Source organism: Gopherus evgoodei, chromosome 10 (assembly GCF_007399415.2).
Source record: "Gopherus evgoodei ecotype Sinaloan lineage chromosome 10, rGopEvg1_v1.p, whole genome shotgun sequence".
Classification (NCBI taxonomy): domain Eukaryota; kingdom Metazoa; phylum Chordata; order Testudines; family Testudinidae; genus Gopherus; species Gopherus evgoodei.
In genome coordinates this window covers 43500858-43514657 of record NC_044331.1, presented here as the reverse complement: position 1 = coordinate 43514657, position 13800 = coordinate 43500858, and the positions used below count along the sequence as shown (strand labels likewise).

The following is a 13800-nucleotide window of genomic DNA, read 5'->3' as shown; positions in this document are numbered from 1 at the left end:
ATGCGCTAGCAGATGCCCATGGTTTCCTGGCAGCGGGGGCTGTGGAGGAGGACTGAGGGGCATCGCCACACCTGCCTCCCAGCCGTGCAGTGAGACTGTCACAACTCCAGACACTGACCTCTGCTGCAATCAGAATGAGTGGGAGAGGCCACCCCAACACACTCTCCTGGGGAGACGGCAGAGGCTGTTCTCATGCCCCAGTCACCTATGACCAGAGCCCAGCAGGACACACTGGGGTGCTAATGAAGAACTGTCAGTAGCAACCCCCAGCATGCCCCTAGGGCTTTGCCGCCCAGCGGAGGGGTCCCAGGGCACTGCCAGTCTGCAGGGAGGGCCATTGGCAGGAACCTGGAAAATGCTGAACTAAAAGGCTCCACGCCCGTGGCCCCTTGCAGAAAGGCGGGCGCTGTGCTCCCAACCAAGCTGCCCACCAGGGTCTCCCCAGGACAGGGCCAGGGCCAGGACCAGCCACAACATGGCCTCCTGGACACTGCCAGCTCTAGCCAATGGCCAGACGGTTGGCGGCTCCTGGAGCCAGTGGCCCTGGGGCGCTGCTGTCAGTCCATGGAGCTGGACAGGTTTGCACCAGCTGAGAGCATGAGTCCAGGGTTCCAGCAGTGTGTGAGCATGGCTGCCCGGGGCACAGGGGACCGACAGGTCACATCACTCCCATCACTCCCCACCGAGTTTCCCGTGCTAATCCCACTGGGTACGCTGCCCTGGCACACAGCAGAGGTCATTGAACTCCGTCACGCCAGTTTCAGCACTGCACCGTGCCCCCCAGAGGCAGCCGGTGGGTCACCCAGCTCCTTACCTGGACTCCATAGAGGAATTCCTCCGACTCATTGTCTCCATCCGAATCATCGTCAGTCCAGTACTGGCCTTTGATGTCCTGTGAGAAGAGGCTATTGTTAGTGTTTACAAGCCACAGCCGGAGCCTTGGGCCCATGGCCATCTCGCTCGCATCCAGCTCAGAGTAGAAGGGTCAGTTTGCCAGGACAGGGCAGAGGGGACTGAAGTGGGCTCTGTCTATGTACTGGTATGGTCTTCATCTCTGGAGCATCTGAGCACCTCAGAGCCATTCGTAGGGTCTCATGTCAGCACCTTGGAGGAGGGACTATTACCCCAGGTTGCAGTTCATTGACAATCAAAAGGGACCATCATGAATGAACATCTAGTCTGACCTTCTGCACATCACAGGCCACAGCATCTCACCTACTCACTCCAGGTGACAGACCCCTAACCTCTAGCTGAGTTACTGAAGTCCTCAAATCATGGTATAAAGACTCCAAGTTAAAGAGAATCCAACATTTACACTAGTATAAACCTGCAAGTGATCCATGCTGCATAGGAAGGCAAAAAAACTCCTGGGTCTTGGCCAATCTGACCTAGGGAGAAATTCCTTCCTGTCCCCAAACATGGCTATCAGTTGAAGCCTGAGCATGTGGTCAAGACCCACCAGCCAGACTGTAGTAACTCAGAGCCCTGCCCATCTAGTGTCCCATCACCAGCCATTGGGGACACCTGCTGCTAGCAGTCACCAATGGGCCATATGCTATTGTAGGCAGTCCCAACATACTAGCCCCTCCATAAACTTATCAAGTTCAGTCTTGAAGCCAGTTAGGTCTTTTTTCCCCACTGCTCCCCTTGGAAGGCTGTTCCAGAACTTCACTCCTCTGAAGGTTAGAAACCTTTATCTAATTTCAAGCCTAAACTTGTTGCAGGCTGGTTTATAGCCATTTGTTCTTGTGTCAGCAATGGCATTTAACTTAAATAACTCCTCTCCCTCCCTGGGATATATCCTCTGATGTATATATAGGGAGCAATCCTATTTTCCCTCAGCTTTCGTTTGGTCAGGCTAAACAAGCCAAGCTCTTTGAGTCTCCTCCCATAAGCTAAGTTTTCCATTCCTCACAACATCCTGGGAGACCTTCTCTGCACCTGTTCCAGTTTGAATTCATCTTCCCTAAGTCTGGGAGATGAGCATTGCACACAGTATTCCAGATGAGGTCTCACCAGTGCCTTGTATAATGATACTAACACCTCCCTGCCTCTACTGGAAATACCTCACCTGATGCGTCCTAGGACTACATTAGCCTTTTTCACGGCTGCATCATACTGACAGCTCACAGTCACCCTGTGATCAACCAATGCACCCAGGTATTTCTCCTCCTCTGTCACTTCCAACTGATACATCCCCAGCTTCTAGCAAACCCCAGGCTTGGGGAGAGGAAGATGCTTGCGCAGTGTCACTTGTGGCTGAACAGGAAACTGAATGCAGGTCTGCTGAGATCCCCTCCGGTGCCCTACCCACTGGGCCGTCCTCCCCAGGCAGTGAGCCAGGGCACAGCTCTGACCTGATCCCATTGGCCAATCGGTGATAGCGCTTCCCCTCCACACACATGTCCAGATCAGATCAGCTACCAAGGGGCCTGTGCCCTTTCCTGACCCTTCCCAGTGGCTATAGGAGGCCAGAATTGTGGCTTGTTTTCCATCAGGGGAAAGAGAGTGTGGCTTGTTTTTATATGAGGGTCTCAGGAATGGCCTGCCATATTTCCCCTATGGGGCAGGAGGTCCCTCTTGGGGAAGCCAGAGATGGGGACTGGGAACTCACTCAACCCTTAGCTAGATGAGGCTGTTGGACCTTTAACAAAAGAGCCTCTCTCCCACCAGTTTGTCAGGTGTTTGAGTGAATTGAGAGTTAACAAAAGACCCAGCATTTGAAACCAGGGGTTCTCTCCAGTTTTCCCACCATGGGCCACATGCTAATACTGCTCTATTTTAGTTCTTTCATTGTGCTCATCTCTCATCAGCCCCCATGAGACTGTCACACAGACACTCCCCACAGCCCAGCCCAGCTCCCAGGCCCCTGGCAGCCACAACGTTCGCTAACATGGAAGAATGACATTAGGGACACATTCAATGTATTTTTAGCTTCTTTTGATGCAATTTATCTGCTGGAAATAGCAAGGAGGAACAGGCATCGTGGGACCAGCCAGCTCTCTGCACACCACCAGTGAGTGCTCAGCAAACTACTGGCATTAAATTAACCTCCCTTCTCCATTAATTGGGGGCAGGGGCAACATTTTTAAAGCATCTGTGTCACCTGGAAGCCTACACCCCATGCAAATCAATGGAACTCAGGCTCCTAAGTCACCTAGGTGCATTTGAAAATGTTGCCAGGTGTCTGTAATGTCACCTGCCAGTCACAGATTCCAAGCCGAGAATCGACCACTATGATCAGCTAGTCTGACCTCCCGTATAGCACAGACCAGAGAACTGCCCCAAAATAATTCCCAGAATCCACCACGACCCTCGGTAAACTGTCCCAGTAGTTAATTCCCCTCGCTGTTACAAACTGACCCTTTATTGCTAGTCTGAATGTGTCTCACCTCAACTTCCAGCTATTGGATCGTGTTAGACCTTCCTCTGCTAGACCAAAGAGCTCATTAAATATTTGTTCCCCATATAGGCTGTAATCAAGCCACCTTTTAACCTTCCTTTGTTAAGCTATATGAGAGACAAGGTGGATGAGGTGATATCTTTCACGGGACCTACTTACTCTTTGTCATCCATAGACGGACAAACAGGAGAGACAGGACCTGAGCTTTGAAAATAGCAAAACCAAGCAGCAAAAAAGTGTAATAGAATAAAATGAACTTTGGGGCCATGTGGATGCACCACATAGGAATCAAAAATGACATAAGCCACACTCCTTGTGCGGGTCTCCTTTAAAGAAATGGCTGCATTGTTTTCCCTCTCAAGTACATACAGCAAGTCAGCAATGACACCCTCCCCCACCTTGTGTCTATCCTGTTGACTGGGACTGTACACGCTTCAGGGCGGGACCACCTCTTACTCTCTTCGCTTACAGTGCCAAGCACAATGGGGCCCTGCTCCCAGCTGGCATCTTTAGATGCTACTTAACAGAAATGTGTTACTAATTATTAGAGTTATTAATTAACAATACAGTGATGGACCAGGGAAGCAGAAAAAAGCCATGCCAAATATTTTATTATTATTTACCGAAGCCCCTAGAGCCCTAGACATGAAGCATGATGCTAGGAACCGTACAAACACGGAACAGACCAACTGTATTTAGAGAGGGGGAAAACAGGCTTGGGAGAACTGCAGAGCAAAATCAGGCCCTTCATACGTTCAGAGCCAGGAGCCCCCGTCCAAGTGCTCTGGGACATTTGCAAGCCCACCATTCCCTCCCTGCATAGGGGTACTCTTCTTCTCATGGTGGCTGCTAGAGACCCTGGGATTAGGAGCCAGGTCTAGGCCCAGTTTCTCCAGGGAGAAATTCCAAGGGCCGGATTCCCTAAGCCTCAAAGATAACAGTCAGGTTAGGAGAAAGGAAGGAAGGCTAAAAAGGGGAAAGGAAAATAGAGTGGGGGACAGAGAACAGGCGGCAAGGGAGGAGTGAGATGGACCTGCTTTGGTCACTGAACAATGAAAAGAAGAAAGATGGAAAACAGTCAGAAAGATAAAAAGATACACAAGAAAAGACAGTATGGAAGAGGCCTTGAGGGAGGAACAAGAGAGAGAGAGAAGAAAGTACAAAGAAGCCACACCCCAAATGGCAAGCCATGCCCAGCTGTGTGGCTGGGGCACAGCCCTGTCCTGCTATCCTTTGCCAAGCCAGCTGCTATCTGGGAACCCCTGATCTCATGCTTTGAGTCCCAACAGCCTCACTTGTCCACAACATCCCTGACTGTGCCTCCCCTACCTCAGCGCCATCTCTTCGTGCTGGGAAGCTGGCGGAGCCAGAGCATCATGAGCCTTGGGTTGACCCCTCCCCACATTTGCCCCTTGTTTCCCTCCATGCTGCTTTCCCACGCCCACATCCCTGGGCTTTCCCCCACAGCAGCAGCCTGGTGGCCGTCGCTGCGCTGGGCTGGGGCTCCCGCTTGCCTGCCCATCCCTCTGCCATGCCCTGCTCACCATTTGCTTCGTGGTTCCCGGGCACTCCTCTGTCAGGCTAGGCCTCTCCCCTCCATGACACCAGGCGGCCTGGAAAGAGCGACCCAGGCATCCAGGCAGCGTCAGGCCTTGACGTCAGGGCTGAGATCCAGGCTGGAGAGTATCTTCGGCTGTTTCCAGGCAACCGAGTCCCTGGCCTCTAAAAGGCAGCCAGCATCGTGGTTACGTCAGCGCTGTGCAGCGGGGGCTCGGGTGCAGCTCCAAACACTGCTGGCCCTGCACAGCAAACACAGGGATTGCAGACAGAGAGGCAAGACCAGGGATGTGGCACAGGTGCCTCAGCCCCTGGGCAGTGCCGCTGGCACTCCTCGTGCCTGGGATCCTGCCCTCACCCTCCTGCATTGCAGGCCAGGAAGGAATCCTGCCTCACTCCCATGCCCGGGGAAGAGAAGGCTCACTTTGACATGGCAGGAATATGGGCCTATGCCACTCTGCTGTGCCCGGGGAACACACACAGGGCAAAGAGGGTGCAGCAGGTCAAGCGCCCAGCCTCTTTCAGGGCGCTGGGCTGGTCCCCTGGGCATCCAGGCAGCAGAGGCAGAGGAAACTTTCCTCTGAAGTATTTAACCCTCCTTACCCCTACGGAGTGAGTGTGACACATGGGACAGCCGAGGTGGCGGGGGTCAGGGGCCCTCCACTGGCCAGCCCACACAAGGGTGTGACAGCAGCTAGGGAAGCCATTCTCAGCCTTTTGGGGCTCAGGACCCATCTGCAAACCTGGCTGGCCTGTTACGCCTCAGAGACCCCCCGAGATGCCCCCAGACCCGACGCACCCCAAGAGGTGCATCCAAGGGGTCTCAAAGCAAAGATTCCAGATGCTTCAACCAGATATGAATAGCTGGAGACCACCCCACACATCTGCAACTGGGGGAGGGGCAAGTCAAGACACGCCAAAACAAACAGCCACCCAGCTCACAGAGGGCAGAGAATAATAGATAGGGGGAATTTGAGGGCCTGAAAGTGAAGTGGAGAGATTGAGGGGTGCAGTCAGGATTAATGGTTAATTAATGGTTCTAGGAGGGCTGGGGAAGGAACTGGGGGGCAGAGGGATATATGGGTACAGTGAGCTGGAGGAAGGATCTGGGGGCAGAGGGTTGGCAAGCTGATAGTTCCCCAAAAAGCAGAACCCCCCACACATGGCCCCTCGGTTCGGGGCATTTTAGGTTCTGGGGTAAAGTGGGGGGGCTGGAAGGAGTTGGGGGCACTCAAGAGGCTGGGGTGCAGTGGGGGAGGAGCCTGGCTATGCAGCAGAGGGAACATCAGGGTGTCCAGGACAGGGGATATGGAAGATGGGGTGTCACCCAGCTGCAGGGCAGGGGGAACACCAAAGGGCCGGTAGTATACAGGGGAACATGACACCAGCCGCTCCCTCCTGGCCCAGCCCAGGGGCCTGGCAGAGCTCGGCTCCCAACTCTGGGGGTTGCGAGCTCCAAGGCCACAGCACCACTAAGGTTTGGCTCAGCTGTGAGCGGCATTGTGACCTGGCGCACAGATGGCAGTAGCACTCCCTCACACTTAGCCCAGATGGCCCCCCCGCCATCAGGACGGGGTGGCCGGGTCAGACCTGAGCAGCCCCATGACCCTGCACACCAAGCGGCAAGGCCCAGACAGAGGAGCCAAACCCAGCCAGCCCCACAGCTCTGAGACACTCTCTGGAGAGCCGATGTTGGGTGGTGAGGCCAGGGTAAGAACACCTAAGCGAGAGGCTGGCTGTGTGTAGATGGCCCGGGCTGGTTCCACGGGTCTGGAGAGAAGGATTGGCCCGGCTATTGAGCGAGAGGCTGGAAAAGGGTGTTCGAACCCACCATGCATAGACCGTGACTGAGCAGGCAGCATTAGCCTCCTCCTGCTCCCCCCGTAACACCCAGCCCAACCAGCAGGGGGCACACGCAGCCACTCCTCCCCACAGGCAGGGGCCCCTGCACCTCGACTACGGAGATTACCCAGTTTAGCAGAGTGCAGGAGCACCCAGCTGCAGCAATGCTACAGGGCTGCGGTATTCCAGCCCCAGTGCTGCAGTAATAGTCCTGACAATGTGGCAATATTGGGAAACAATCTCAGCCCTCTCTGCTGAAATGCAGCCACCTCTGGGGCAGAACTTGCCATCTGTTTAATGGCACACAGCAATTGCACATAGCAGTTTGGAATCCCTCAGCCAGCTGAAACTGCAGGGCCAGTGCAGGGTGGGAGGAGAGGCCCCAACCACGAATCTGGCTAAGGAGCAATATTCCTTCCATAGCAAAGAATGCCCAAGGAACAGGCCCTCAAGCCACTTACCCCAATATGCCTAGACCCACCTATCACCCTACCACCCAACATGCCTTCCAGTCAACCACTCGACTCACCCACACCCAGCAGCCATCCAACCGCCAGACACGCCTGCACCCACCAGTCACCCAAGCACCCAACATAACCGCACCCACCAGAGAGCTCCCTTCATAGCCACTGCACCCTGAAGGCCCACGGCATCACCCCTGGGGACAGCTCCCATGGCTCCCCCTGCATGAGTGAAGTGCAGCTCCATGTATCCCCCTAGTGGCCAGACCCCTGCAGCTCACCCAGACTCAAACAAACTGGGATCCATACCGCTCCTGGGTCCAAGGCTGCTGTCACTTCACCCCTTGACCCCTGCCCCTTACCAGCTCTCAGAACCCCGTCAGCAGCCTCCAGGCCATATGGGTGGGGGGAGAAACCCGTGGCCTTAAAGCTCCAGGCTCCCTTTCCCTTCCCACGCCTGGTACCCTGTGCTGGAGCATGCCAACAAGTGACCAGCCTGTGGAGCTGGACTGAAAGCGTCGTCTCAGCTCTGGCTCATGTCCCAGGTTAGACTGTCGCCTGAACAGACTGGCCCAAGAGCAAAGCCATGGCTGTGTTGCTATGCCGTGAGCTGCTGGGAGAGGCTGGCAGCGGGGTAGCTGTGGGCACTACCCACAATCCATGCTCCTCCTATTGGAAGTGACAGTTGTGAATACCACAGAGCCGGGCCATAGATTAGCCCCTGTACGGGGTAGCCTGGGCCTTCAGTCCAGCATTGCTTGGCTATTCCCTATTGACAGAGGCTGAAGCAGCTGCAAGCCCTCATCAGCTGGCTTTCCTACAGCGCCCCCTACTGGCAAAATATGGGAATGGCATAGACGGGGCCCTCCCTGCCGGACGAGGCTGGGACAGCTCTGTCCTGTCCCCACCCACAGTGCCCCAGAACTAGCAAGCCTGGAGCAGCATTAACTACGCACAGCCCATTAATAGCTTCCAAAGTTGCCAAAATGTCAGTTTTCCAGCTAAAAAGACCTAAGCAATTATGGCTTTGACTTGGGGTTTGTGCAGGCTCCCCACCTGAGAGGATCTGGGCATCAATGACCCCCAAGATGACAGTAGCTAATAAAGCCCCTCCCTGCGTGCCCTCTCTGCCATGCAAGGAGCTAGGCTTTACAAATGGCACCTGACCTCCCTCAGCCAGCGCCAACAGCAGCCCCGGGCCGCTGCTTGGTTTCCCTGAGTAATTTCTTTTCCGGGATGAGAACATGATGCTTGGCTTGGGCAGGGAAATGCCACTGACTGCCTGCAGTGGAGCAAATGCCAGCCATGGGCTGCGAGATGCCAATGCCTTTGGGCAGAACAGTGATAGCTCCAGTGCTGGCACACATCTGGGCACGGGTGGCATTACTGGCCTCCTCCTTTCTCTCTCAGGCTGAGCTGCCAGCCCCTCGCTTTCCTGGGGACCCTCCTGCCTTCCCCCAGCAGCCCTGCACTGTGAAGCCAGGTTTATGGACGCAATCAGAGCTGGGCTGGCAGCCTGCGATCCGCTGTGGGTTCTGATTGTGGCTCTTTGCATGCTGGGAATGTTGCCGGGTGCCCTCTCTGAGCACCAGCCTGCAGGAGGGAAATTTCTGATGGCACTGAGACTCAGGCCATGGGGCAGTGAGCTCTATGATCTTCCTGCTAGACCCAACAGAGGCTGGGGTAGGAGACACCTTGCCGGCCAGAGCAGCTCTGATGGCTTGTGGCAGGAGCCATGGCACTGCACACAGCTGGAGGGGCCTGGCCCTCGATAGAACAGTATGGCTGGGGGAATCTGCAGGGCCCTACCAGGGCAGTGGGGCTGGGCCGGGGCGTGAGAGCAAGGGACAAGCCAGGATTTCTTTTAAATCCTCTGCAATGCCGAGCCAAGTGCATGGGGACCCCCTGCCAGCATGCAGGGCCTTTAACCCTTTCAGAACTCACACAGCCTAGCAAGCAGGTAGCAGCATATCCCCAGGGGCTCTAGTCACCTCCATCGGGCAGAGTTAAGGTGATGGGTGGTGGCTGGTGTGTCCCCCAATCCTGTGTCTCTGCTTTTCAGAGGGTTACGCTCAGGGGCACTCAATGTCCTGGCAAGGCAGGAGCCACAGTCTGTCAGCCTCAGCTCTGCACCAACACAGCTTTGGGGCAGTGATGACGCAGAAAGCCCATGGGCACTAACAGCACCCTGCGAGCCCACCTCCATGTACACATGGCTGAAAGTGGAGAATACTGTGAGCGCCACTAGAGGGCTCACAGGCTATTTAAAGGGATACCACCCAAGTCCTATAAGGACACAGTGTCATTGGGTAAAGCCAGCTTGGCCCACCCTGGGAGGAGCACACCAGCGCAAGAGGAATCCTCCAGGGGCATGGAGCCTTCATGCCACACACCACGCGAAAAGGGGCATGGCTGGGACGGGAGAGGGCAAGGCTTCCTATGCAGCCCCTTGTGGGTACAACAACTCTCCAGTGGCAACCAGGGGACTGGCCGGCCCAGAGCCGCAGCAGGATGATGGAGGAAAGATGGGGAGTGTGTTAAAGGAGTTCTTTACTGGGGCTGCTGGGCACAGAGCACTGAGGCTCCTAGCCAGCATGCTGCCATGGTACTGCACAGGGCCAGCCTAAGTGCTGGCTGGGCGCATGCTGTGGCAAAGGGCTCGCTGACTAGATACTTCCCCACCCACCTCAGCATCGGGGCTCCTTTCAGCCCAGCCCTAGGGAGGGGAGCCTGCTGCTGCAGTCTAGCCCTTCTCAAAACCCATTGCTCCCCACTGTGGCTGGAGGGAAGAAGGGGGCTCAGGGAGCAGGGCACTGACAAGGGGCTCCAGAGCTGTGTTGCCAACCCCCATGATTTTAGGGTGATGCTTGGAATCATTGGTGGTTTTCACAGAGCCCCAGTTCCTGGCCTCACAGGTTGAGAATCTGGGCTTTCAAGTACATCCAAGAGTTTCTAGCCCTGGGGGATGCTGAGAAAAGCTGGAAAACATGTCCCAAGGGCAAAAACCAAGAGGCGAAGAGAGACCTCAGCATGGATCATTCTAAGACAATCTCCTGTCTTGGTGATGCTCCAAGAGACCTGGGCACAACTCCCAGCTCTGTCACAGATTCCCTGTGAGCCCCCAGGCACATCTCTTCATCTTCACTGAAGTGTTCCTTAACAACCTGAGCCAGGAGCGGTTTCCTTGTGACAGGGGAGAGTTCCTGACAGAGGATCCCCTCCAGGCAGGGCGGAAGCAGGCAGAGTGGGCACCCAGCCACCAGAAACTGAACTGGCCACACCAATCATTTCCCAGGAGCCCACCACCATCTGATGGGTACAATGGTCCGGCACCGCTGAGCAGTGATAGACAAACCCTGGTGACTTCATTTAGTCCCTGTCTCAGCCGCGTTCTTACTTCACTGTGCAGGGTGGGAAGACAAGAGATCGCACAGGGATTCCAGCTGCTCTCAGAACTGGGCCCCAGACCTTCTGCCTGGGGCTGGGGGCTAGGGCCACCCCAGCTACCCTGATGCAGGTGGGCTGGTTCCTTCCTCTCCTTGCCCCAGCCCCTTAGGGCTGCCTTTCAACCAGAGTGGGAAAAGTGGGGCCTGGCCCATGGAGCACCCTTCTCTTAACAGACCAGGACGTGCGGAAATGGCAATGCTCCAGCTTGTTTTGTTCAGAGTGTGTTGGGACCTGGAGTCTCTGCAGGCTGCCCTCTGGTGTAAACATGAGGGCCCCTGCCATCCAGGAGGCAGTGTGATCTGGTGGTCAAGGACCTGGGCTAGGAGACAGGAGACTCCCATCTCTCAGTGAAAAGCTCTAACCACTAGGCCACAATACCTCTGATTGCAGATGCCCTCGTAGTTAATAGAGAAGCACAAACTGCAGAGACTTCATAGCCCAGCATGCAATGCTGTGGCACCCTAGGAAACCCACTTCGTCTCTTTGCAGCTGTTTCCTGTCCCACCCTTTGTCTTGCCTATTCTGATTGGGAGCTCCTTGTGGTAGAGACTGTCTGTTGCTCTGTGCCTGTGCAGCTCCTAGCACAGATCCAGGAGAATCCCAACTTTCTGTTCAAATACAGGAAGTTTCTAGTCCTTATGATTGCAGAGAAAAGCTTGAAAACATGAAACAAGTGCAGCCTAAAGGCTCAGAATGGAGAAGGCAAACTAAAAAGAACCCCTGCTGTATTGTTTTAAAGGGCTCATGATTTTTAAGCTCATCTCATGATTTTTGGAGGCCTGACTTGTGATTTTTGAATGCTTAGAGCTCGCCAGACTGCAATGCTGCCCTTGGACGAGCAAAGGTTGGATCCTCAAAGGTCTTTAGACACTTAATTCCCCGGAAAGTCAATGGGAGTTCGGTGCTAAAATACCTTTAAGGATCTAGGCCCTGCTCTTTAACTCAAGCACCGACGTGGGGTACGGCAGAGAACGTACGTATGTATGTCAAGCTGCGTACAAGTCTTGCAGACATATCTGAATCCTAAGGGAAACCCCTTCCTTTCTGACACCCAGGTGTAACCCCAGGGCATCCTGCCCTCACCAAGCCATCAGTTAAGGCCTGGAGCAAATCCAAGGGACATTAGAATAAACTGCCAGATTTTAGCAGCTATTGCCATGTCAGGCCCAGGTTTTTCCTATCTGAGAGAACTGTCCTATGAGCTCCTGTGTGGCTGGGCGGCCAGGATGACAGTTACCTCGCCCAACTTTCACCAACCCCAAACACCATGCAGGATGGTGCAGCAGGGCCAGCTGGAGGGAAGCACCCACTTTGGTTCTCCAGAAGGTTGGTGTCTCCCTGGAGCTCTCCCCCAGTTCAAGGGGAGACAAGCTATCCTGCCCTTGGGAGAAGGGAGATGTCCGAGGAGTGAGATAACTGGCTGAGTCCTCCCTGCTGACCTTCGATGACCAAGCAGCGGGCAGATAGTTATACTGAGACTCCTTGACATCTCAGGATTTTAGCAAGGCTTTGACCCAGTCCCACATCACATTCTCATAAACAAACTGGGGGAAATGTAATTGCCGCATTTCCCTAGAAACCCTGAGATAAAGCCCAGAGACTTTAGTCTCCTGAGAACTGAATTGCTTTAGTCCAGCTAAGCTATTGTGTGCCACAGGCAGAAAACAGGACAGATGGAGGAGCCACCTATGCCCCAGGACCCTGCAATGGCAGGGAACCTATTAGGTGAGACATGCCCAGCTGATCCCAGCAGCTGACCAGCACCACATGCTATAGAGGAAGCGAAGACCCTCTCTTCAGGTTCCTACTAATCAACCCTGGGGAAAAAACCTTTCCTGACCCCAAATCTGGCAATCAGTTGAACCCTGAGCATGTGAGCAAGATGTACTAGCTCAACATGTAAAACAGAGGATTCTCTGGAGCACCACACAGCTGTGGTCCACCCCAACCAGTGTCCCATCTCCAATGCTTCAGAAGGCAAAAAAACCCACACAGAACATAACTGGTCAATTGTGCATCCGGGGATCCTTCCTGACCCCTGCAGGCGGTCAAGCCTGAAGTATGAAATTTGATCATGCTCATCATCCTAATGTACCACAGCAAGTGTTGGGAGCATGGTAAGGGCAATATGGGCAATCACATTCTCCCCAAGGCCCATGACGGAAGGGGATGAACAGGAAATCACATATTCCAACCAGAAGGGACCACAGACCTTTCAGCCTCACCCCCCGCACTCGTGCACACAGACTGCAGAACTTTGCTGAGAAGACGGATTAAAGCACGTCTTTTGAAAACACAGCTAATCTTGTCTGAACCACTCCAAGTCTACCACCATCCCGGGAAGCTGTTTAACGCTGCAGCTACCAGGCCTTTTCTCTATTTTCAGGGGTGTGGGGGGAATTCCCTAGAATGACTCCTTCCTGCTCAGAGAGACAGATGTGGCCCAGAGGTGTACCAAGCCCTGTACCCCACACCCCATGGCTAGGAATCTTTGCAGTAGGGAAGCAGGCCTCTCCTGCCTCTCTCTCCCCTTTGTCAGCCTGTGAGTGTTTTTCAAAGAAGCAAGGGACACCTGGAAAAGCAGGAGCTGGATCTATCCCAGAAGGTGAGGGCGGCCCGGTGCAACGACCCAACTGCCACCTCCAGGCTCTGGGCTGGGCGGACGGAGTATAAAACTCTCCCACACACAAGGGTAGAAGGAGCAGGAAGCTGCTAAGGTGGCAAAGGGTGCCAACCGACAGGCTCTGCCAGTGCTTCAATCCACTTAGTATGGAACAATACAGAGGGTGGCATAAGGGTCCCGGGCAGAGGTGCCCAGCCCAATACAAGTTGGCTTCATTCTCCCTCAGCAGACAGCGCGAGCACTAACCCCTGATCAGCGCCAGATAGGTTGCTCTGTAGGGGCAGCTCACCACTAAAGTGGGGCAAACTCTTGCCCAATTGGCACTCCTGAGTTGCTGCCTGCAGGCAGGGCTGGCACAAGGCAGATAGGGCTCGTACATAACAGAAGGCAGGGCTCCCCTCGCTGAATCTGTGTCACGCAACCCACAGCCAGGGCAACTCCACCTGTAAGAGAGGGGGACTCTGCCC

At 54.8% G+C, this 13800-nt stretch overlaps 1 protein-coding gene across 10 annotated transcripts in view; it reads right to left on the bottom strand.

Moving 5' to 3' along the window:
- The window catches only part of PARP6 (poly(ADP-ribose) polymerase family member 6), a 50868-nt gene that overhangs the window by 35712 nt on the left and 1356 nt on the right, over positions 1–13800 (bottom strand). For all 10 annotated transcript variants that reach the window (XM_030578399.1, XM_030578400.1, XM_030578401.1 and 7 more), the window contains exons 2-3: positions 4948–5202; positions 815–892 (exon numbers count right to left, since the gene is read on the bottom strand). In XM_030578399.1, coding sequence (XP_030434259.1) covers positions 815–892; positions 4948–4950 — 81 coding nt within the window. In that variant the 5' untranslated portion in view covers positions 4951–5202. The remainder of the gene's footprint in view (positions 1–814; positions 893–4947; positions 5203–13800) is intronic.